Source organism: Phascolarctos cinereus, unplaced genomic scaffold, assembly GCF_003287225.1.
Source record: "Phascolarctos cinereus isolate Bilbo 61053 unplaced genomic scaffold, phaCin_HiC Scaffold_726;HRSCAF=1367, whole genome shotgun sequence".
Lineage (NCBI taxonomy): Eukaryota > Metazoa > Chordata > Mammalia > Diprotodontia > Phascolarctidae > Phascolarctos > Phascolarctos cinereus.
The window spans coordinates 181,648,098-181,674,979 of record NW_027556098.1 but is presented as its reverse complement, the minus strand read 5'-3'; the positions used below and the strand labels follow the sequence as shown (position 1 = coordinate 181,674,979).

Below are 26,882 nucleotides of genomic sequence, written 5' to 3'. Positions count from 1 at the left end.
AAAGGAGCAATGCAGCTGTTATCCTTTCTTCTCACTACGTGACCTACCCACCTCCTTTTCTGGTCATATATCTCTGAATTTTTTCAAAGTCAAATCTTTGAATTTTTTATGCCCTTTATTGTGTAAAATTTTTCATTGGCAATATTTTTCACTGTTTATACCTACTAAATGTCTTTCCTTTGCCGTTTGAGTATGCTTCAACTTTAGCTCTTCAGGATTCCTTGACCCACAGCCATATTGGATATCACTAAAAGATTATTGATGTTTTAAAAAATGGTTTATTAATGTTTTTAATGGCCTATTGATTAAAGACATTAAATTATTATTAAATTATTTTAAAACTATTTTTTAAAATCTTTAAAATGGCCTTTGTTTCAGGGGGAAGATTGTGATCATTAAAAGCACTGTATAATTTTCCAAATTCAATCTACCTCACTTTTGTTCCTATTCAGTTTTAGGCCCATTCCTTCACGAATTATCTTCCCAAAATATATCTACTGGTGAACCAATCATGTCATAATCTGCACAATAGGCACTCTTCACTCACTTGTTTTTTTTCCTGTTTGAATAGTTAGGCCAAAATCTTTGAAGTAATTATGGGTTTCATTTAAGCAATTCTGGAATGTTCTAAATCTTGCTAAAGTAGCATAATGTCATCTGTAAACAAAGTATCTAAGGAAGCTCACATACCTGCAGGGAATCTCTTCCTTTTAGACCCCATGCTGGACATTCTTCATGACAATGGCAAACACCTTTGACGAGAATTTTTGAGACACTGGATATTAGTAATCAGAAGATTGTTCAGCAAAGTTATCTCTGTTATATCTTTCAAGAATTCTTGTATGATTTTGACATATACTTGAATTTTTGTTGGAGAAAAGCCTTCAAAGTCATCATTTGTTCTACCAAATTAAAAGTTTTTTTAGATTAAAAAATTATAACCATGATAGAATTTTGTATTACTATAGAATATTGTTTGCAAAAGCTTGCCTTGTTAGCTTCTCTTATCTCATCTGGATGTTCTTTATGTGTATGCAGAAAGTCTGATAAAATTTTATAGAGATGGGAAAATAGATATGAGCACAGTTATTGGTATTTTGTCAGTTGACGTTTTTTGGCAATACTAAAGTCTGAGTTTTTCCCAAGCTTTTGACGGCCTATTCTTTGCCAATATACTGTGTATTGCCAATACATTGCCAATACAGAATTGACTCCTCAGTGCTCTCAGAATTTCATCCACTGCAGCAGAGATGTTCTCTGTATATACTTAATCCATTCCAAGAGCTCTTCTCACCCTGGTTTTCTTTTGTGCCATTCCTACTTCTTCATGCAGCATATTGGAGAAAATGATGGTCATCTAAACTGTAATGGTTCTTCTGTCATTGATAAAGAAAAGATTTTGTTCTAGGAATCTTCACTATCTTTCCCATTTTCCTCTATTCATTGCTCTCTCTTCACATTCGTCTTAAAAAGTGCCCCTGTCAAGATTCTGCAGCTGAGTTTCTTACAAAGCTTGCCATAAAGCTTTTTCCATTGCCTCTCTCAATTCTGTGAGGCAATACTGCTCAGAATCTTCCACTATCTTCCTTTATAAAATTTTATAAATGAGTCTGTACTCTAAAACAGTATTTCCCTTATCTCCCTATCTTTTTGTGTGGCAAGAAGAGAGACCATGCTGGCTGAGGCATTTTCTAGGCCCTTTTGGTCCCTTTATTGTGGCAATTGATTCATGTTGGTTAAACTTCCTTCAGAAATTGTTGTTTAGTCATTTTTAAGTTGTGTCCAAGTCTTCATGATCCCTTTTTAGGGTTTTCTTGGCAAAGATGCTGGAGTAGTCTGGCATTTCATTTTCCAGCTCCTTTTACAGATGAAGAAACTGAGGGCAACAGGGTGAAGTGTCTTGCTCAGGGTCACACAGCTAGTAAATGTCTAAGTCTAGATTTGAACTCAGGAAAATGAGTTTCCCTGACTCCAGGCCTAGCACTCTATCCACTGCACCACCTACCTGTTAAATGTTGTCTTTTAAATGATTGTTCTTTTATCTACTTCCTATTTTCTGGTGCCAGTAGCTGTCCTATTGGAGTTGCTTTATTTGTGCACTATAGCTTCCTGTTTTTACTCTTTCTTCTAGTCTGGTATTAATTTTGTTCTTTAATGTTACAAGTAAATAGTCTAACAATATTCATAGATATCTGGTTCAAAAATGAGTCCTACTGCTATTTACTATTTCTCTTTTTAACCATAACACAATGTCTAATACATAGAAGGCACCTAATAAGTACTCGAATGTTAGAATATAACCCATTATATTTTTTGTGATGCTATTTGGTGCTCACCATGTCCAGAATCTCCCAACTGCCTTCTCAAAAAAAAAATTAATGAATATGTGTGAAACTTTTGTATAGTTTTGACTAGTCTTGATTCTTACTTCTGAGCCACATTTTCTAACATATTTTAACCTTCTTTCCCTATGCTTACCTTTGCATTGAAGTCAGTGAATATTAAATATTGACAATTTAGATGCTCTTATCAAATTCTTAGTAGAATTTCTCTACTTATTTATCCCTAGCAACAGATGTTGCTGCATAATTTGTAATTATTTTCAGAGTGGTCTTTTTGCAAATCCTTATCATAAGCACGGTAATACAAGATGAACAAGTGTCCCATAATATTATGGATTATTCTTGCCTTTGTACATAAACTAAAACCAACTTCATTTACTCAGTTATTTGCCTTTCTTAGGAGAACCTGTATCTTTACATTTAGCTTTAATTTCCATTTTTCTTCTGGTTTTGTTTATAATGAGAGTATTAAGATTGACATGTTTCATTCTCTCCAATAATATGTCCACTTGTTGGTCACTGGACCACTAATATGTATTCCTAGCAATTGACTAGCTGCTTTCTGAAGACCTGTATAGATAAATATGGATTGTCTTATCACCAGCAGGCAGGCCACTTGGTGATAAATTTTTTGGCTGTGGCAATGAATGAAACAGAGAAAATACCAGATGTACTACAAATCTATAAAACCTATTTCTGCTTCTACAGCGATGGAAACAAAGGAGTGAAAAATGTTTTTAGACCATCTACAAACTAATTTAGCTTGCGGATAACATTATAAAGTAGAATTCCTCTTTAAATTCTTGTTTTGGAAAGAGTTTACTGAGTGGTAACAGAACTAAGGACACATTTTCCAGTCCTTTCAACCAAGGAGCAGCAAAACTGGATTTGAAATTACATTCTAACTATGATCTCTTGAGAGGAAACTGAGAATATTTACCAGTTACTTAAAGTGTGTTTTAGTTCTCCCCAAGAAAACTACATACAGCAAAAACTTACAGAAAATTATAGGAATGGGTGTCAATAGCCATTACTTAATTGTTGTTTGACTACAGTGTTAAATGTTTCTAATGTATGACCGTCTAGGCCCCCCTAGTTATCTTTCTCCTGCATTACAACTCATCTACTTCTCCATTTTAAGCCCTTTATCCTTTGCTTAGAGGAGCTCAATGACATTAAAAACTTAGCAATGATTTTCCATAGCTGTGACAAATTTAGATTAGATGTTCAGGTAGTACTCCCCCAAATACTTCGCCAACTCCCATGTGATCAGTGGCCAGCTTGGGGGCTACTAGCTTTACTATGTACTCAGAATTCTAGAGGTAACCCTGAGGAACTGAGGTTTCTGCTACTGTTGCTCGTGATCTACAACTGATGTACTTACTATTGATTAATAGCCAGTAGTCTTAATTTGCTCTTAACAGATACTTAATAAGATGTTATTAGGAAGAACAGTGGGTACAAAAATTACTGCAAAAAAAGTCTGGAGCATAGTCTACTTTTGCACACACACACACACACACACACACACACAGTCCCTGGAAAGAGTAGCCTCAAAATAAGGGCAATTGATAGGCACATATTCAGAGATGAAATGTGGCAATGAAATATTTCCTAACTCCTAGTTACTGGAAATCTTTTCTTCCCTTCGTAAAGTCCTCAAAAAGGTCTCCTTAGATGTAACTCTCCACTGGGCTCTGAGGTTCCATATCCAACATTCTCCCTGCCATGGGAGTTACACTCTCTGAAGGTGCTTCCTTTCTTGGTGGCTGTCCTCCTATATCTGTCTGTGCCCATGTTTGTTCTCAGTGTGTCTCTCTGCTCTCAGTGGGAATGTAATTTCCTACTGTGCTCTCCTCTCCAGTGACAAGCTCAGTGAAAGGGAGAGGAGAAATAGTGTGAAATTCTACCCCTGCCTCCTCACCTCCCAAGAGCAATTTCTTCTCAGGGCCTTGACTCAAACTAGAATCCTCAGGTCTCAAGATTAAATCTTCTTCTACTGGGTTGAACCCCTCTTGACTAGGGAACTGCTGAAGTTGTTCACTCTATAATATTCCTGGAGGCTGGCTAGCTCATGTGATTTGCCAATCACTCTTCTTTTTCCTGCTTGACTCAATCAAAGAAATTTATACCTCAGGATATAGAGTCTTGTTACATATCATGTTCATTGATCAATCACTTGACTCTGTAACAAACAAAGAGGCATCCTTACCTGATAAAGGTATCAGGGCCCAGAGAATCTTGGTAATTGAGCAGAGGGAGAGTGGAACCCTACCCTTGACTCTAAAAAAAATAGCTCATTAATAGAAATGTGACCTAGACCTCTCAGTTGGGGTAATTTCAAGAAGCAGGTTTGGAGAAAAGCATCCTGTGTAGGAAACTTTTTTCATTTACCTGACTTTCACATGGTATTTACTATTCAAATCCTAGCACTAGTTCTGTAACTAGAGTGCAAGTTCCTTGAGGTCAGGGTCCACTTCTTCCTGTAATGCTAGAATAATCTTACATAGCCCACAGACATACACTGAATAATTATTAAATGAATTAGGTACTTAATAAAAAAACATTTTCATAATGACAAATATGAATATAGTTTATTTTTGAGCCAGCATAAATGTGTACCATCTTAGTTACATCCTCATTTCCCTCTAACTCCCACTCTTTTATGTATAGAATATGAAGAGATAAATTTTGGCTCTATGTCCATCTATCTTTGTTAGTTTCATTTCCATACAATCTGAATGAAAGTCATTACATTGCCTATAAGAGTTACTACAATGTGTTTGTAGAGCATATCCGAAGTAAAGCTTTAGCTTTGAAATATTTTTTTAATTAAAAAAAATTAGGAAATATTTATGCCTTAAGCAGAAGGAAATTGTATACTATGGTGTGGAAAAATATAAGAATAACATGGAGAAGTTAACATTAGAATTGTAAAGTTAATCTTTCTTCTATTTTCTTCTTTATAGGTCTTATTTCCACTAAGAGAAAAATGGCTGAACTCAATACTCATGTGAATATCAAGGAAAAGGTAGGATAAAGTAATGATATCTATATTTTGGGAATTCCCAATGCATGAATATGTGTGTACCCATTAATAATATATATCCACATGTGTGTATATGCACATGCATGCATGTATGCATATGTGTTACACATATGAGTGCATTGTATGAATAAGTGTACATTAGGCTGAGAAAACTGAAAGCCAAAGTATTAAATGGCTTCCCCAAATCAGAGCCAAGACTTAAACTCATGTTTTCTGCATCCACATCTAGCACTTTTTTCATTACTCCGTGCTATGGGAAAAATACAAATATCTTATTTCCCTTAACATTTATGAGGTGCTTTTTACCCCCATTTTCAAATGCCAAGTGTTGAGGAAGAAGCAAAAGTCTTCATTTCCATTCTTACCTATTGTTTCACCCAAGCAGATTTCTGCCCTGCAGCCTTCCGCCTTTATATAGTTTGGTCTTGGAAAATGAGTGACCTACCAAGAAATAATCATTCAGAGAGATAACAAGGAATTGTGTATTAGGGGGTCCAGAAGTCAGGGTGAACATAAAAAAAAGAAATAAACTGATAGACTAATCTGGGAAGGAAATTCCAACTGAGTGATGAGCATTTTAAGTTAGAAAGAACTTTGCTCAAATTATACCTCAGACACCAGCTTTAAGTGACTCTGGGAAAGTCATTTAACCTCACTTTTGCTTGATTTTTTCATCTGTAAAATGGGGGCAATAATAGCACCTATTTCATCGAGTTGTTGTGAAGAACAAATGAGATCTTTATATGTAGAGTGCTTTGAAAACCTTAAAACAATCATTATTATGATCATCTTCAGCATCGTTCTCAACTAGGATCAATGTAAAATTCTCTACTTGGGTTTAAAAAAATCAATTTCACATGTACAAAACTGTGACTAAGACAATAGTTCCCATGAAAAGGATTTGAGTCTTTTCATGGTATGCCAACTCAATATTAGTACATGGCATGACATGGCAGCTAAAAGGTAATGCTATTTGAGACTACAGTGAAAAAAGCATAGCATCCAGAATATGAGGGAGGGAGGCAACAAATATTTATTAAGTATCTATGATGTAGCAGGCAGCGTGCCACATGCTTTACAAAATATGGTCTCATTTGTTCCTCACAACAACTTTGTGAGGTAGATATTATTATCATCCCCAAATGCCCCAAAATGGAATGTGGCCAGTGGCCAGCGCACCAGCAAAGCTACACCTGTGCAACTTAGTTTTCTCAGATGGCAGAACCTTCTTACCCAATCGTGGTATGCAAAAGATGTTGGTGCCATGCCGTGTGCTCATGCATAGCCTTCTGGGAAATGTAGTTAAATTCAAATTTATTTAAATTTAAATTATTACATTTAATAACATTAAATAAATTAAATGTACTAAAAAGAATCTCCCCCAGTGAATGAGGCTTTTTTGGCCCCAACCGTTGTGAGAAATGAATTCTATGAATACATACTCTACATGTACACTTTGCTTCTTCCAGCTCCTTAACTGCTAATTTTTAATTCTATATCTTTTAAAACCTACATGAGACCTTATCATTTATGTAAAGCCTTTCCCAGGTACTCCAACTCACAACAATCTCTCCTTTCTCTGAATCTGTCTAGCCTTTCTTGCCAGTACACTACATTCTTTTTGTCTTTATCACATACTAGGACATATCTAGACATACTTAAATTTGATCATATCATCACGGATTCTTAGAGATGGTAGGGAACCCAGAGTCCTTCTGGCCCAACTTGTACCAGAATAGGAATCACATAAACAACAAATATTCATGACAAGTCCTCATCTACCCTTCACTTGAAGATCTCAGGTAAGAAACCCACTACATTCTGAGGCAGCCCATTTCACTTTGGGATTCCTCAAAAATGTTAGAAGGAAGTTTTGTTCTATTACCAGGGTCCAAGCAAAAGAAGTCTAATTTCTCTTCCATATGATGATCCTTAAAACACCTCAAGTATGCCTTCCTCTAATTTTTTCTCCATTCTTATTTCCATCATCCAAATAATAAGCTGTAGTTCAGATACCATTCTGAACATTCTGTCTTGGATGTGCTCCAGCTTGTCATTGCACTTACACAATTCTCTACGTGCTGGGTTTAGAATCAGGAAGATTTGAGTTCAAATTCAACCTTGGACACTTATTAGCTGTGTGACCCTGGGCAAGTAACTTAACTTGCCTCAGCCTCTGACTGTAAAATGGAGATGATAATAATATCTACCTCACAAAGTTGTTGTGAGGAGCAAATGAGACCATATTTTGTAAAGCATTTGGCACGCTGCCTGCTACATCATAGATACTTAATAAATATTTGTTGCCTCCCTCCCTCATATTCTGGATGCTATGCCTTTTTCACTGTAGTCTCAAATAGCATTACCTTTTAGCTGCCATGTCATGCCATGTACTAATATTGAGTTGGCATACCATGAAAAGACTCAAATCCTTTTCATGGGAACTATTGTCTTAGTCACAGTTTTGTACATGTAAAGTTGATTTTTTAAACCCAAGTGAGAATTTTACATTGATCCTAGTTGAGAACGATGCTGAAGATGATCATAATAATGATTGTTTTAAGGTTTTCAAAGCACTCTACATATAAAGATCTCATTTGTTCTTCACAACAACTCGATGAAATAGGTGCTATTATTGCCCCCATTTTACAGATGAAAAAATCAAGCAAAAGTGAGGTTAAATGACTTTCCCAGAGTCACTTAAAACTGGTGTCTGAGGTAGGATTTGAGCAGAGTTCTTTCTAACTCTCCTTGCCTTTTGTTAAATTTCACCTTGTCAGATTCAGTTCATTTTTCTAACCTGTCAAGCTCTTTTTGGATCCTGTCTGTCTTCCAAAGTGCCCACTGTTCTTCCTAGTTTTATGTCATCTGCTGATTTAATAAGTATGCCTCCTATGCCTTCTATAAATTCTTTGATTAAAATGTTGAACAGAAAAGGGACAAATCCACATCCCTGGGACTCTCCACTAGAAACCACCGTCTGGGTTCATATCTACCTGCTCATTATTTATTAATATTGGGATCCAGTACTTCACCTAGTTCTAAAATTCTCTAATTGCATTATCTAGTCCTCATCACTCCACTTTTCCACAAGGATAGCATGGGAGTTTTTCAAATGCTTTGCTGAAATCTAGTAATAATATATCTGCAGCATTCCCTGACCTACTGGTCTAGGTACCCTATCATAAAAAGTAATAAGATTAGTCTAGCATGACCTATACTTGATGTAGTCATGCTGGCTTTTAGTTTTCAGTACTTTCCTTTTGAAATGTTCACAAATCATTCCTTTAATAATATGTTTTAGAATTTTGCCAGACTTGAAAATCATGCTCACTGATCTATGCTTTACCAATTCCTCCTACTTCCTTCCTTTGAAAATAGGAATAACATATTTACCCTTCTTCAAAGCATAATGTGGTATATAGTATACTTTAGTGGGTAGTGTGCTGGTCTTGGTGTCAAGAAGACATCAGGGCCAATCTCATGGAATAATATAATAATAATATTTACTTCACTGAATTTTATTTAAGACTCAAAAGATACAATGTATGTAATATCTGATAAACTTTAAGGTCTTATATAAAGAGAAGTTACTACTACTGCTGCTGCTGCTACATCCCTAGCCAATATGAAAAGAATACATATTAGTATTTATAATACTACTACTGCTGCCGCTGCTGCTGCTACTACATCCCTTGCCAGTGTGAAAGAAATATGTATTAGAAATTTATGACTAAATTTTTACATACATCATCAGCAAATATATTCACATATGATAGTGCTTTTATCAATGGACTTTGGATAACCCATGAAGAAATTACCATTACTATGAAAGAGGATGAATGTTATAATAGTAAATATTGTGAATCCAAATGATGAGGGATGTATGTATCCCTCTAATCCATTTAGTGAATTATATGTTTTTATTATGCCAGGAGATTACTAGATTTCTTAACTTGATAAGAGAAAAAATGTAAAGAAATAATGGAGAAACTATGATTACTTAAAATTTTACATTGGTTTTCTTGAGTAAATTCTCTTTTTTAGTTGTTAATTTCTATGAATATTTTTATGACTGACTTATACCTCCTTGTAGCACATACAGGAATGACATTTCAGCCCTGATACATGATAATAACATAGAAATTCTCCTTTATATATGAAATTATAAGATCACAGAGAATGAAGTATATTACTTATAATGGTACCTAGGAAAATACTGTGAGCAATTAAGTCCTTGAAAATACTTCTTGCCTATTATGATGATGATGACATCCATCACTTCAGTTTCAACTAATACACACTAATTCTGTAATGTATGAGTTATACAATACCAAGTACTATGGATATGATTCCATTTCTCTTCTCAAGTGGTTTTTCTCTAAGCGAAGGGCTCATGATTTAAAGTTCAATTATTAGTATATCTGATACTTACATTTACCATTGCCTGTTGAACAGATCAGCTGACTTTTTGATTAAATTTCTGTTTCCGTGGTTAGAAACATACAGTTTTAAATTAACCTTCTTTCAGGGATAGGTATGAGAATCATTACATCCTTTAAACTGTACTTTCCAATGATGTTGTCCTCACCAAACAGGAAGCAACATGGTATGATGGAAAGAGCAGTAGTTTTGACGTCAAAAGACCTAGGTTAACATCCCTCTGCAGTCTTGGGCAAGTCCCACACTTAACATTCCTAAGATTTGGTTTCCTTATCTGTAAAACAAACAATTTAGACTAGATAGCCTCAGAGATGCCTTGAAGCTCCAGATCTATGATTCTACTTTGGAAAAGTGAAATATAGGTATAGAAATATCACCTGATTTTTGTTAAGGAAAGAAAGCTTTCCGTTTTTTTTTCTAAGTGAAGAAAACTATTTAAGTTTCAACAGAACATGTAGTTCTGTAGAAAAATGGTCTTTCTTTGTCAGGTGGTCTTCAAACATTGAATCTTAGTATTAGCAATCAAAAACATCTCAATGTGTTGAAAATGTCTCCAAGTACCACTAGGGAAGAGAGAACATAACAAATATGGTTATTCTAATCTGGGATCTTTTATTTAACACATACTTTATTTTCACAAATTTTCTCTAACTAATCTAACTTTCTAAAAAGTGACATGCAAAAAACCAGTAGGGTTATTTATAAGTAGTTGAAAATTGGAATGAATATTGTGATTCTTTAGAAAGATTTATAGGATCATAGAATTTAGAAGTCAAAGGGACCTTAAAGATTATCTAGTCTAACCCACTCTTTTTACAAATGGGTTAATTGAGTATACTAGAAGGTCAGTGTGGTTTGTGCAAGGTAGTATGTTGAAGAAGTAGGATTCCAGTTCAGACTTTCTGACTCCAGATCAAGTATTCTTTATTCCATTAAAGATAAATATAAAATAATATTTGTAAAGCCCTTTACAAACCTTAAAGAGTCATCTTTTAAGTTATTATTAATAGCCAGCTATTATTAGCCGTTATTATTACTAGAGCAGGGATACTTAATGGTCTATGTCAGGTGGTAAAGCCTATGGATTTCTCAGAATTTTATTTTTCAGTGCTTTAAAATACATAGGATCATGAAGGAAAACAATCATGTTGAAATATAAATATAAAAAAAAATTCAAATTTGTGTATCCTAGGTTAAGAACCCTTTGATATGGGAAATGGGGAGGACAGAATCATACCCAGACCACCAAAATTTAGAGGCCCCAATAGGGCTTTTACTCTTGAAACCACAAATAGAATTATATTAGTACCTAGTTATCAATAATTAATTGAAATAGGAAGCAGCCTTGCTCTGTCCTAGGGTCTCCATGTACTGGCAGGTGCCCCATGGTCTCTGCATCCCCATCATCAACTGAATTTCTCTTTACAGGTGGGTTTGAGGTTTATTTTTTATGCGGCTTTATTGAGTTCATTTTATGAAACTTGATCTGGGTTTAAAAAGAAAATGACAGCCATGGCTCTGCTTGAGGATAAATCTAAATAAATAAAAGCACCATTTTAAAGGTAATTCTCAATTGTTTTGAAAAGGCAAAACAAAAGTTTATGTGAATACAAATCTAGATTAAAAAAAGACCCAGAAAAACATTTCCATAAACATTATTATAATCTTTCCCATAATGAAACACAGTAGGGCTATAAATTAATAGTATAAAAACCAGATAGGGACAGGAGTTAAATGAATAGGTGTATATGCTTCTTAAAACAAACCCTACTTTGGGAAGAGAAATCAAAAGAAGTCTTCTCTAATGGAAATCTGTATATTTCCAATGTAAAACAAAGAAAGTACCTTTTCTAACATTTTAGTAGCAGAGGGCCCAGAATTTAAATGTGTATGTTTGGGTAAATGTCAAGATAATAATAATAATAATAATAATAATAATAATAATAATAATAATAATAATAATAATAATAATAATAATAACTGTAAAAACAATAATAACCTGAATGTATGTAGCATTTCATGGTTCCAAATAACTTTACATTCATGATCTCATTTGATCCTTTAAAATAACCCTACAAGGTACCTAATGAAGGTATTATTAATAGCCAACAGTTATATAGCCTTTTAATGCTTGTGGAACACTTCACATGTATTATTAGAAGCTATGTGACAGAGTAGATAGAACACTGGACCTGCAGTGAGGAAGACCTAAATTCAAATGTAGTCTCATAACTAGTGGTGTAACTCTGTACAAGTCACTTACCCTTTGTCTGCCTCAGTTTCCCCATTTGTGAAACAAGGATGATAGCACCCACCTTATAGGGTTGTTGTGAGGATCAAATGAAATAATATTTGTAAAATACTTTGCAGACCTGAAAGTATTATATAAATTCTAGCTAACATTATTATAACCTAATTTGATCTTTACAACAGCCCTGTGTTGTGAGTGCTATTTTACAAATGGAGAAACAACAAGGAACTTATTCAAGATCACATGGCTAGTAAGTGCCCAAAGTAGGATTTATATTCAGTCCTGCCTGACTTCAGGTCCAGCATTCTTTCCACCAAGCCAACTGGCTGCCTACTATCCCCATGCTATATGTGAGGAAACTAAAGGTCAGAGAAGCCTTATCCCAAATCAGAGAATGTGTATGTTGGAGCTAGGATTTTAAGCTAAGTCTTCGGCCTCCAATCCAATGCCTATTCCACTAGGACAGAATAACAGAAGCCTGGAGGCATGACAATGTAAAGAATCTGTACTAAAAGGAATATAAAGATGGACTTGACTTTTGAAACTTCCGTGCTATTGCTGAAATATTTTCAAAGACTCAATCCAGCATTACTATAGTGGGCACATGACAGACATCTTGAAGTATTTGAAGAACTGCCATGTGATGAGAGAATATACTTGTTCAACCCAGAAAGCAGAACTAGAACAATAGATGGGAATTGTGAAGAGCCCAGTTTAGACTTAATTAAAGTAACAAATTTTCCTGAAAATTCAATCTCTCCAAAAGTGGAATGGGCTCCCTTGAGAGGCAGGTATGTTTTGGAGGTGATCATTTTTCAGACACAGGTTAGAGGGCCACTGGGGTCTCTCTTCCAAATCTGAAATTCTAGTTCCAATACCCTGTGTGCCAATTTCATAGAGTCAAAAGAGGGCAAGATGATATAGACCAGCAACTAGTCTAGCTTGGTAGGAATGTAGAGTCCACAAAGTATAGAAGAGTGTGAAAATAAGTCTAGAGAAGTGTTTATTGTAGCTGAGGTGATCTTGAATAAGTCACTTAACTCAGTCTGTTTCCCAATTTATAAATTGGAGATAATAATAGTACCCACCTTATAGGATTGTCATTTAATCAAATGAGATTATGATAGTAGCTAATGTTTATATAGTGCTTTAAGTTTTGCAAAGCACTTTACAAATATTATCTTGTTTGATCCTCACAACAACTCTAAGAGGTCAGTGCTATTATCCCCAATTTACAGTGAGTATTGTGGAAGTTCTTAATTGAAGCCTAAAAAGTTTGTATTTTATTCTATTTGCAGAAGGGAGGCACTGATGGTTTTTGAGCTGGAAAATGACACGTTTATACCTGCACAATAAAATAATCATTTTTAGCAGTTTTGTGAGTTATGAACTGGAAAGGGGAGAGACAAGAAGGGGAACAACCAATTATGAGTTTAATGCAGTCATCCAGGTTACGGGCAATGAGAGCATGAATTAGATCAGTAGCAGTCTTGCATGGGGTGGAGAAGAGGGATGTGGATGATATGTGTGGAGTTACCATTTTAAAATCAACAGGATTTTGAAACTGACTGGATATGGTGAATGAGGGAGAATGACTCAAAGACGAATCTGGGATTTCAAGGATGGTTGACATAGATAACAATGGAGGCATATCCATTCAATCATTTAAGGGATATTGAGTTTGAAATGCTGGTAGGATAACCAAAGAAAAACCAGTGGAATTCTTAAAATTGAAGAATGAATCTGAGGGGAGAGATTGGGTCTGGATATATATACTTGGGGACTGTTTACATAAAATTAATCATTGAAGTGATTAATGTGAATTGATAGCATTAGCCAGGTGGAAAATAGAGAAATGAAAATGAAAAAAGAAAACTAAGGACAGAGCTTTGGGGGACAACCATACTTTGAGGACGAGAAAAGAAAACTGAATTAACAAAAAGAGTTGGAGAAGGAACAATCAGACAAGTTTAGAAACAGGAGACCTGGGGCAGCTAGGTGGTGCAGTGGATAGAGTGCCGGTCCTGAAGTCAGGAGTACCTGAGTTCAAATCTGGCCTCAGACACATAACACTTAGTAGCTGTGTGACTCTGGGCAAGTCACTTAATCCTAATTGCCTTACAAAAGAGAAAAAAAAAAGAGAAGAGAAACAGGAGAGCAGTGTGGTGGAAGCTCGAAAAGAATGAAATAATCAAGAAATAGGCAATGGTTAAGTGTCCAATGCTGCAGAAAGTTAACAGGGGATGATGACTTGAGGAAAAAGCCTTTGTACTTGGCAAGTAAGAGCTGGCCCTGTTTCAGAAGAAAAATGGGTATGACAGCCAGATTTCAGGGGGTTGAAGACTAAGTGGGTAGTAAGGAAGTGAAGGCAGCTAACGTACACTACTTTTAATAGTTTATTAATAATAATAGTTAATATTTAAAATTTATATAGCACTTACCATGTGCCAGGCATTATGGTAAGCACTTTACAATGATCTCGTTTTATCCTCATATGACCTTAGGAAATAGGTGTCATTAGAATTCTTATTTTGCAGATGAGGAAACTGAGGCAAAGAGCAGTTACTTGCCCAGCATCACACAGCTTAGACATAGTAAATGTCTAAGGCCTGGATTTGAACTTTGGTTTTCTTGACTCCAGGCCCAGCACTCTATCTAATGTATCCCCTCATTGTTGTTCAGTCATTCAGTGGTATCCAACTCTACATAATCCCATGGACTTTATCCATGGGGTTTTCTTGGTAAAGTACTGGAGTGGTTTGCCATTTCCTTCCCCAATATGTCCCCATTTTATAGATAAGGAACTAAGGCAAATAGGAGTTGAGTGACTTGCCCAGAGTCACACAGGTAGTAAGTGTCTGAGACTAGATTTGAACTAAGATCTTCCTAACTCCAGGTCCAGTGCTCTACCCATTGTACCACCCCTAATGCATCACCTGCCTGCCTGTTACTACAGTTATTATACAATACAACACAATAGGACAGCATATGTTTCATTTTATGGGTTGATAATATAATCTATGATTATTAATTTCTGTAACATTTTAAACTACATTTAACAAAATTCTTAGAGTACAAATTGTGACAGCAGAAAATTCCCTTATCTAGTTAAGGTCCTTGGGTAAACTTAAGAGGCTTAGCACCAAATTGTAATGATAACATTTCAAAAATATATCTTGATCCAGTAAAACAACTAATTTCATTGGATTTACTTATAACCAGGTCAATGTAGCAAAAACGATGAAAAGTAAATGGATGGTCTGATTTACAAGCCAGATATCATGAACCACAGACAAAAAATAGAAATGATGATTCGCAGGATGTGATAACAGTTCTCTTATTTGGGGGACCTGTGTTCGTAATGTGCCAAAATATCAGCAAAGATGGATTATTTAATTACATAATTGGACTTAAAGCAGTTGGTAAGAACACGTACAGTTGTTTTCTAATGACCAAAGTATATGTACTTTCTATGAAGAATCTTAATGTGTCATTTTCAGGTACATTTAAATAAAATTAACACACACCCTGATTCAGATAGCCAGAGAAAACAAGCTTCCAAATTTCCCTCCAGAAATATTTTTTATTCATCATTATCATCCTCTCTTAGGAAACGGTCATTAAATTTTCTTTGCCTTTTATCAGAAAAGAGAGAAATGCTGACAGCAGTTAGTGTCTAATGCTTATGCATGGACTGCTGCTGGTGTTGCTGCTTGGCAACCAGCAGAGATTTGAGGAAGTCTTAAGGAAATAAATGAACAAATGGAAATGTCAAAATCAGTTTTGGGTAGAAAAGAAGAAACTTACTACAAGTTCCAACTTTTCTTTCAAGTTGTTTGATTGCGAGTCAGAGACTCTTTGATTGTTTTCCCCTCATGGCCCTTCATCCTCATGGTTAACACTAAGGAGAATGGGAAGAAATCGATATGAAAGCCGAAAGCGTTGTCATTTGGAAATCACAAGTGTTTCACATCCATTTTAGTAAATGTTTCACATCCAGTAAATAGTAAATAAATAAATAGACATATAGGTAAATAAATGATCTCCTGGAGTAAATCATTCATGTTTTTAATGCTAAAAAACAAAGAGTCAACTTCCATTGATATCCCTTTACACTGAATGCCTATTTGCACTTGGTTTATATGTTATTTGTCCCATGTGCTGCCCAGATGCTTGGATGGCCCCATCTTTCCCATTTCCCTCTGAGGCTTCTAAAAACTTTGCATTTCTGACTGTCAGGGTCTGACCTCAAAGGAAAATGAGCCATCAAGAATGTGGACTTTGTAGAAGGTTCCTGGGACAATAAGAATATTAAGAAACTCCATTTTTTAAACAACTATTGCAAAGTCACATGTATGAAGGAGAATGTCTCAGATGTATATGAGGGATGTAAAAGAATTAGTTCATCAGGAGAATTAGGGTGAGAGTCATAAGATCTTGGTACTAGTCCCAACTTTGGCCTAGCTGTGCAATCCTGAAAAGCCAAATAAGCTTTCTGGGCCTTGGTTTCTTTGATCTCTAGAAGGAAAGAATAATCTGATCTTTAATACAAGAGTCTATGTTTCCCCCGTTATACAGTGTGTTCCAGTCTTCCAGTTAAGGAAAAATCAGGATCCTGATGGAGGAACAAGAGAACAAATAGGTTCATAGGATCATGGGAGAACAGCATTAAGAGCTGGACAGAACCCTGGAGATCATCTAGTCCAAGCCTTTATGGAAGAAAACACTGAGTCCCAGAGATACTAAGTGGCTTAGTGAGGTCACAGGCAATAAGTAGGAAAGTCAAGATTCGAGATAATAAGTGATAATGATAATTCATTTTTGTTAAAAAAAATCATGTAACTATAATGTCAGATATGGTACTAAGTCTCTAATTCTATGTACAAATGAAGTCATAGGTTAAGCCATTAAAAAATCACAGTATACTTAGTCAAATAGTTTGACTTTTTATAAACTTTTACTTTTGGGGTCTAGTCAAAGAGATTTTTGTTTGTATACAAGTCATTACCTAAACCAAGTAAGTTTTTTCCTGGCCTTTTTCAAAGCTAAATATGGTTTCCAATTTTTTTTTTGGAATAGTATCTTCTTACCTTCATACCACATTGGAGGAAAAGTCAGCTTTAACATAATTTGGTGTTTCACTTCATTTTACTTATTTAAAGCTAAAATAGAATAATGGCACAACTTTATAGCACCTTTATCAAAGAAGTCTAGTGGATGACCAATATTAACAGTCTCCTTTTGTTCAATCTTCATCCAGGTAATACCTGCTAATTATGGGTATTCCCAAGGCTCTGTTCTGGGCCACTTTCTTTTCTTCCTTTACTATCTTATTTGGTGATTTCATTCGATTATCCTCTCTATGCTGATGATTTTCAGATCTACTTATAACCTCTCTTTTGACCTCCAGTATCACACATCCAACTTCTTATTAGGCATTTCAAATTGAATGTCTCATAGGCATCTTAAACACAACATATCCAAAACAGAATTCACTGTCTTTCCTCCCAAGCTCTTCTCTGTTCCTTATTTTCCTCTTATTGTCAAGGGAATCATTGTCTTCCCAGTCACCCAGGTTTGCAATCTAGATGTCGTTCTGAACTTCTCACTCTTTGTCACACCCCTTCCCCATATCCAATTAGTTGCCAAGTTCTGCCAATTTTACTTTTGTAATGTCTCATATGTATGCTCCTTTTTTCCCACTGACACTGCCATCAGCCTGGTGCAGGCCCTTATCTCCTCATACCTGAACTATTGCAATAGCCTTTTAATTGGTCTCCCAGCCTCAAGTCCATTCTCCACTTAGCTGTCAAATTGGTCTTCCTAACGAGCAGGTCTGACCATGTTATCTTCCTATTCAATAAACTCCAGTGGCTTCCTTTGACTTCTAGGATCAAATATAAAATCTTCAGTTTGACGTTCAAAGCCTTTTACGACCTCCCCCACCCCCAACACCCTTTCATAGCCTTCTTGCATCTTCTTCCTCGGGTACTTCGTGATCCAGAAACACTGCGCTCCTTACTGTTCTTGACGTAAGACACTCCATTTCTGGAGTCTAGGTATTTTCACTGGCTCTTCTCCATGCCTGGAATTCTCTACTTCCTCAGCTCCACCTACTGGCTTCCCTGGATTCTTTCAAGTCCAAGCTAAAGTCCCAATCTTCTACAAGAAGCTTTTTCCAATCTCCTTAACACTAGTACCTTCCCTCTGGTGATTATCTCCACTTTATTCTGGTTATATTTTGTTTGTATGCAGTTAATTGCATGTTTCTACCATAGTGGATTGTGCAGTCCTTGAGAGCAGGGTTTGTTTCTTGCCTTTCCTTGTATCCCCAGCACTTAGCACAGTTCTTAGCACTAGTAGGTGCTTAATAAATATGTACTTGTCAACTAACTAGAATGAGGCAGAACCCATAAAGATTAATCCTTATAATTGAGTGAATCCCTCTCCCCACAATTAAACAAAAAAGAAAGGAAAAGAAAACCCACATCCTTTTTTTTTTCCTTTGGTATGTTTCTTCTTTCACAACTATGACTAATATGGAAGTATGTTTTGCATGATTACACATATATAACCTATATCAAATTGCTTACCATTTTAGGAAGAGGGGAGGGGAGAGAGACAGGGAGAAAAATTCAGAACTAAATTGTCTTTACATATAATTGGGAAAAAAAGAAAATACTGTTGAAAATTAAAAAAAAAATCCACATGACAAATATGCCTACACAACCCAATCACATTTTCTTAGTGGCCATGTTCATAAGTAGATATCTCATATATTTTGGACCCACCTCCTCTTTGTCAGGAGGTTAGGAGTTTCACCTTCAATCATCTAGAATCATGGTGTATCATTGTACTGATCAGAGTTCTACAAATTTGTTTTTTATTTATAAGGTTATTTATTCCATGAATTGTTATCCTGGTACTGCTCACTTCATTACTTCATGTTGTATCAATTCATATAAGTCCTCCTATGATTTTTCTGAAATCATCCTTTTCATCATTTCTTATACTGTAATATCCCATTATGTTCATATACCATAATTTATTTAGTGATTCCCCAATAGATAAGCACCCCATTAGTTTCAAGTGATTTTGCTACTGTGAAAAGAGCTTCTATAAATATTTTGCATATTTGAGAGTAGTAAAAACTTAAGAAAACAAGTTGCTCTGTTAAACTATAACACACAGTATGAAAAGGTAACATGCAAACAATCTGATAGAGTTTCTAGATGGAAATCAGGAGACAGGTGCTTGTTCTGTCCACTGTTTCAAAGGTAAGAGCACTTAGGTGAGAAGTCAAGACTTTTATATCAAGCTGACCAAAGAATCCCTACCTTTATCTTCTCCCCAGGTATAAATGTGATGAACCAGCTAAGTCTATACAGATATAGATATAGATATAGATATAGATATAGATATAGATATAGATATAGATATAGATATAGATATAGATATAGATATAGATATAGATATAGATGTAGATATAGATATAGATAGATAAATAGATAGATAGATAGATAGATAGACAGATAGATAGATAGATAGATAGATAGATAGATAGACAGACAGACAGACAGACAGACAGATAGATAGATAGATAGATAGATAGATAGATAGATAGATAGTCTAAGATTCCAAATTAGAGCTAGAACAAAGATGTATCCTACTTTTCTGTTCCAATTAAGACACCAAAAAAATCCTTCTGAAAAGAAAAGTACCTCAGATTAAACAAAATATCGAAATTCACCAGAGACAGTAATTGAAGCAAGTAGTTATAGCTCAGAGTATTTACCTTCATATACATCCATGTCTTTGAGTGTGAGTGTATCCATGCATGCATGCATGCATGCATGCATGCATGCATGTATGTATGTATGTGTGTGTATTTTATATGTATATATGTGTATATGCATATATACATGCATATGTATGTATACATATATACACACATATATGTGTGTATATACACATATGTTCAATGGGTTTAAAGTTTTGTCCTGCCTTGAAATTATGTGCATGTCTAACTAGTAGTTCTAGGAAACCATGAGTGAGAAAGCAGGAACAATTATGGAAAATATGCAGGTGCAACAATTAAAATTGTCTAGAAGGACTTTTTCTCCACATACAGTTCTCCTATGATGCTTCAGTGTAACATGGAGGCGACCTTGGGTTCTTCAAAACTGTGCCAGGGAAGCACAAGCTAAGGCAGGTCTCACCAAGCTGAAAAAGCTGATTACGCAGGGCAGGAGGGAGTGTGTCCTCTGAGAACTAGCCTAGCTACATTCTGAAAGGCTCATCATCAGGAGGTTGGGGATTTTGTCTTTTTCCCCATATGGAAACTGTCTGCTCATGGTGGGAGGTACATTTTGCACCTGTAGAAGGGCTGCCTGCACTGTCAAAATCATGAATCTTTGAAGTGCCTAAGTCCTATTTTCCCTAGTATTTGTCTCAGTACAGATTAAAAATGCATATACCACTAATGTCAAGCATTTGAAGATAACAAAAGGTTCGACAGGTGAGCATTTAAAGGTCAACGTTTTTAGATATGAGAAAATACTCACAAACTAATTTAAAAGATTGAAGTTGCCTTGTAGAATTTTATTAATCATTTTAACAGAGAAAGTCTGTTTTATCATGTCAAATACTGCAGCAAGTCAAGAATTTAATCTTATTTCTAGTTCCATTAAAGAAGTTATTTCTAAAACATACCATCAGTTTTCATTTAGTATTATGATAACCACTTCTATAAAATTGATTGTCCCACAAAATGTTGAATTACTTGACATATTTAAGAGTAGTTCACAGGCTGATAAAAGGACTACCTTCTTTAAAAGTTAACTGTCTTAAACTAGATTTTTTTTCTGGAAATTTCAGTGAAAACCACAGAAAAAAATCTCATCATAGCTTTATGGGCAAAATGGAGACATAGGGGTTGAATAAAAATAACTCACCTCTATATAGTACTTTGGTTGTAAGAACAACTCATATACATTGCACTTTAATTTTACAGAGCATTTTCTTCAAACAACACTGTACCAAAAAAAAAGTCATTTCAAGTACTATATGCATTTTAGGAATAGGAAAACTGAGTGTTAGTGAAGTTAAATGGCATGCAGAGTCAAGCAAGCAATGAGTGTCTCAGCTAGGATGTAAACCTGAGTTTCTTATGACTCTAGGTACAGACTTATTGCCACTATACTATCCTGTTTCAAACATTTGAAGGTCTAATGGCAAAATATGGCTCTGGGTCAGGGGTTCTTAACCTTTTTTGTGCAATGGATCTCTTTGGCAACCTGGTGAAGCCTATGGATCCTTTTTCAGAAGAATGTTTTTGAACATATAAAATACATAGGATTGCAACTATACTAAAATAAAGTTCCCCAATTTTTTTTTTACATTCACAGTTCCCAGGCTAAAATCCCCTGCTATAGGTTAACTTTAAAAATGAAAAAAAAAACCTCATCATTTCAAAAATACTTTCCTTAAAAACAACTTATAAATAATACAAATATTACTGTTATTCTTGTTTTATAAATTTCCTCTTATATGTAAATAGAAAGCTGAGGTGCTAGAAGGTTAAATGACTCATATGAAAGTGAAATTTAACAAAAAGGTGAACTGAGGTACGCTTCTCTGATCACACAGGACATGAATCCTGAGAATAAGATGGGTCAATGGCTGCCTCAAATTCCAGCCAAAGACCCTGAGCAAAAGGACAGCTCCCCCTTTATAGGTTTTGGGGAATACTGAACAAAGAACACAACAGGGTAGGTGACATCATGGGGCTGAGGGTAACATAATTGGTTACATAGCTGAAGCACGGGGAACAATATGATTGGTTGGAAGTTGGGAATGGGGGCTAGCAACAATTCCCTTCCTTCTCTCCTATTACTAAGAAGTGTTCATTGTTTAAGTTCATCTTCAAGATAGTGGCCCAGACTTCTTTGGATAGCAAACCAGACATCCTTGAAGGATGGCTTGGTGGTGTAAAGATATTAGGCCTGACCATTACGGTAAGGTACATTTCCCAAGGTTAGAAGAATTCCGTGAGACAGGAATAGAATAGTGGTTAGCAAGAGAACTGGATTTTTAAACTTAACCCATTGCAGGCCAGCAGAATTATGAACTAAGTTCAGAGACAGAACCATGACTTAGGCAGTTACAGGACAAAAGCAATTAACTGTAAGTAAGATCAATAAGAAAATGATATAAGATCAATTATAATCTTCTCAGTGGAGTCATATAAGGCAGCTGGGTAGCCACAGCCAGAAGTCAGGAAGACTTATCTTCCCAAGTTCAAATATGGCCTCAGACATGTACTACCTGTGGGACCCTGGGCAAGTCACTTACTCTTGTTTGCCTCAGTTTCCTCATTTGTCAAGTGAGCTGAAGAAAGAAATGGCAAACCACTGCAGTATCTTTGCCAAGAAAACTCCCAATAGAGTAACAAAAAGTTGGACACAATTGAAACAACTGAACAACAATAACCTGGAGTCACATGGCTAGTAATGTAGCTGGTACTTGAAGCCAGGTTTTTTCACTCCCAATCCAATGCTTGTTTTACCATACTTACTGTCTTTGGTACGCCTTAGATAGATTCATATCTATTTGAACAACCGTTCCAAAATGTTATTGATTTATGGATGAGTATATACTCTGGGAGGTAGTTTCTAATGGCATGTTCTGTTCAACCCTTAACTTGTGTTCAATATTTCTTTATTTCTATTGGTGGCATCCCCATTCTCCCAGATACTTGGGTTCAAAACCTTGGACCCATCTTTGATTTCTCCCTTTCCTTTTGTGCCTGCACTCCAGTCACTTACCAATTCAGGTAAATTATACCTCCCAGTATTTCTTGTACTCCATTCATGCCCTCATTATTCTAGTCTGAACTATTGGTCATCTCCTAGCCTGTAGTCTTTTCCCCACTGCAATCTACTCCACATCCCAGTATGAGATTAATTTTCCTGAAGCAAAGTTTTTATCATATCAGTCCCTGCTCAGAAACCTTTGATGGAATACAGGGATATGTCTTTTAAATTTTTGTACTCTACAGGGCATACTCAAGTAGGCTTTGTACTCTTGTACTCTATACTTTTGTACCCTACCTAATGTATATTTTTAACAGAGCAGACAAAGAATAAATATTTATTAAATTAATGGATGAGGTTGCAAGTAGGCAGATTCAATATTCTAATTAGAACTTAATAAAAATTGAATGGACTACTTTATGAGTACCCCATCACTAAAGTGTATGACCTGTATGACCACTTCTCAGAGACGTTTTAGAGGCAAGTCTTGAATTGGATGGAAGGTTAAGTAAGATTCCACCCCCACCCCAAGATCCCTTCCAACTCTGATATGTGTAGAATCATAGGATCTCAGCATTAAAGGAACCTCAGGGGTAATCTAGCCCACCTTGTAACTGAAAAGGCAGTCTCTCTCTCTCTCAGCCCACAGCAACCTTCAGTGGTGAGAAACAAGCCTTCTACTAAGGCAGCATATTTCCACTTTTAGGCAAATGCCACCTTACAACATCTAACTACTGCATCTACTTTTGTCCTTTGCAGCCAAGCAAAACAAGTCTAATCCTTTTTTCCACATGACAGACCCTCAGATACTTGAATCATTCACTCCTGACTCCCTGATCCCCAACTTTCAAGCTTTTTCCTCTCCGGACTAAACAACACTGTGACATTTCCTTCAACCAATCCTTATATGGCATGGTTCCAATTCTCTCCCCATTCTGGTTGCCTAGTTGCTTTTCTCTGGAAAAGCTCCAGTTTGTCAATGGCTTTCCTGAAACGTGGTATACAGAATTGAATATGGTTCTTAGGATGTAGTCTGGCCAATACCAATCGGAGTAATATCTGGCATATATGAACTACTTAATAAATGTTTATTGAGTTAAATTGATCAGAGAAGAGTATAGTAAGGTTGCCACCTTCCTTTGTGGGATCCTCATCGTATGTCTTCCTACCCCACAGTTCAATCATGGGTACTCTTCTCTTTTCCTTCTATATTTGCTTTTAGTAAGCTCAGCTCCCATGGTTCAAATGTAATCTCTGTGGACAAGACTCTTAAGTCTACATGCCCAGCCTTCATCACATTACTAAGCTATAGTCTTGCCTTTCTAACTGCTTACTGGACATGTCCACCTGGATGTCTCATAGGCATCTCAAACCCCACGAGTACAAGAGTGAACTCATCATTATTTCTCCTTAAACCTGTTTTTCTTCGTAACTTCCCTTTTTCTGTTAAGGACACCAAAGTCCTTCCGGTCATCAAGGTTCACAACCAGAGAATCATCCTCAACACTTCCTTCCCACTCACCCCCTCCCCACATCAGTTGTCAAATCTTGTCAATTCCATCTCCCTGACATATGTTGCATCTATAGCCTCTCTCTATGTCCATGGCCACCACCCTAGTTCATGCCTTCATCACCTGTTGGTGGCCATTGAAACAGCCTCCTAATTAATGTTCCTGTATCTAGCTGCTTCCCTTTCTAATCCATCATCCATACAGCTACCAAAATGATATTCCCAAAGCCCAAGTCAGACCATATCACTGTCTTGCTCAGGAAGCTTCAGTATCAACCCTGTTTGGCATTGATAGCCCTTTGACATCTGGATCCAGCCTATCTTTCTAGACAGATTGTACATTAGTCCCCCTCTCATATTCTATATTCTAACAAAATTGACTGGTTTTCTGTTCTCCACACCTGACATTCATTCCTCCATATGTGTGCCTTTGTACAGTCTGTTCCTAATGCCTTGAATGTTCTCCCTTTTTTCTTCCACTTCTTAGATCACTTCAGGAATTAGCTCAAGTGCCACCTTCTTCAAGAGCCAATTCCTGATCCTCCTATTCCAAGAGTGGGAAACTTATGGCCTTGAAGCCACATGTGGCCCTCTAGGTCCTCATGTGCAGCCCTTTGACTGAATCCAAACTTCAAGTTCTGTGCAGTTTGGATTCAGTCAAAAAGCTGCACTTGAAGACCTATAGGGCCACATGTGGCCTCAAGGCTGAAGGTTCTCCACCCCTGCCAGTCATTAGAGCACCATAAAAAAAAACACTTTATGTTCATTTTGTGTGTATGTAGATAGTAGGACATATGTATGTGTGTGTGCATGTGCGTGTGTGTGTGTGTGCATGTGTGTGTATGCATGTGTGTGTGCATGTATATACACATACATATTAGATATACACACAAGTAATATTTACTTCTCTGTGTGCATGTTGTATATATCCTACCTTTCTCCCCCATAAACCTCTCCAACCCCACCAAAAGAAGAATGTAATCTCTTTGAGGGCAAGGACAGTCTTGCTTTTGTCTTTGTATCCCTAGTGGCCAGCACAGGTACATTAAAATGCTGGTTGATTTATTTCTCATTCTTCATACTGTGCTTCTATTAATGCAGCCTTTTTCAATGACCTTATCATAGCATTGATTGTTATTGAGCTCATAGTCCACTGTATTAAGTTTTTTTCATAGCAACTGTTGTCTACTCATACCTCTCCTGTTCTATGCTATAGAAGTTGATTTTTATCTTATTAGATTCAGCCTATCATTCTAACTTAATGATCTTTGGGGATTCCATTTCTTTCATCTAACATATTAGTTACTTTACCCAAGTTCCTGCTGTCTGTAGACTTTATAAGGATGGCAACTAGATAATCATCCAGGCCATTGATTTAAAAAACAACAACACAGCAACATCCGTCAAGAGAACAGGACAAAGAAAACCCTCCAGGGTACCTTATCTTGAGATTCCTCCTTCAGGATGACTTTGAGCCATTAATGATTATTCTTTGGGTCTATTCACTCATCCAGCTCTAAATCCACTTACTGATACATTTTAGCCTCCATATTTCTGTTTTATCCATAAGACCATCTTGAAAGAATTTGTCAGTTGTTAAAACTGAGTTATGCTATGTTTATGTTATTCTGTGATTGTCTGAAAACTGCCTTTTCATTACTTTGTGCAAGTAGGCAGTACATTCTTCCTAGTAAATCTGAGTTCTTGTAATGAAAAGGTTAAGTTTGATTTGTCACCTGGGTTTTAATTTAGTCCAAAAATGCAAGCCAAGTAGAACATGACAGCACCTCATGCACATCTGCTTGCTGGTGGAGAGTAGATCCCAGAAAAGGCAATTAAATTGTGCTATCCTTGGTGCAAGAGTATTGGACTGCAAAGAGCATTTTCTTTCCCAAAAAAATTCAGAGGACTGCATTCATTAATGTGTAGATAGCATTAGAGGAACAGCAACTGAAGCAAAACATATACAGATGAGCTGCTTTTAAGGAATCTGTAAATAGCTCAGCATTTCAGAAATGCTGAACTAACCAAGGTGATTATGAATTCTCTTTCAAAATGGTAGGAAGAGTGGAACCTAGAAATGACTCCATACATTCCTCATTGATGTGAAAAAGTAGGCCTGTCAGATGGTGAGTTGTTTTCCTTTTTCTAGGTGATAATATTGAAGATGGAGCTATTTAATAATGTGAAATATAGACTGTACCAAGTAGCAGAGATATGCTGAGCAAGTAGCTACCTAAGGGAGATAGACAATGATAGCTATTTTTTATAGGTATAGGAACTGGATCTGGGATTCACTTGTATAAGGGAAAAGGAAGAGAAGGGAAGAAGCATTTATATAGCATCTACTATGTGTCAGGCATTGTGCTAAGTGCTTTTATGAATATGATCTCACTTGATCTTTACAACAACCCTGTGAAAGTTAATATTATTCCCATTTTACAGTTGAGGAAAATGAGGCAAACAGGTTAAG

General features: G+C 36.1%; 1 protein-coding gene across 2 annotated transcripts in view; it reads left to right on the top strand.

The window, feature by feature from the left end:
* SPATS2L (spermatogenesis associated serine rich 2 like) overlaps positions 1-26,882 on the top strand; it is a 234,027-nt gene that overhangs the window by 121,622 nt on the left and 85,523 nt on the right. For both annotated transcript variants that reach the window (XM_020984904.2, XM_020984905.2), the window contains exon 2: positions 5,312-5,373. In XM_020984904.2, the coding sequence (XP_020840563.1) occupies positions 5,335-5,373 (39 nt within the window). In that variant the 5' untranslated portion in view covers positions 5,312-5,334. The remainder of the gene's footprint in view (positions 1-5,311; positions 5,374-26,882) is intronic.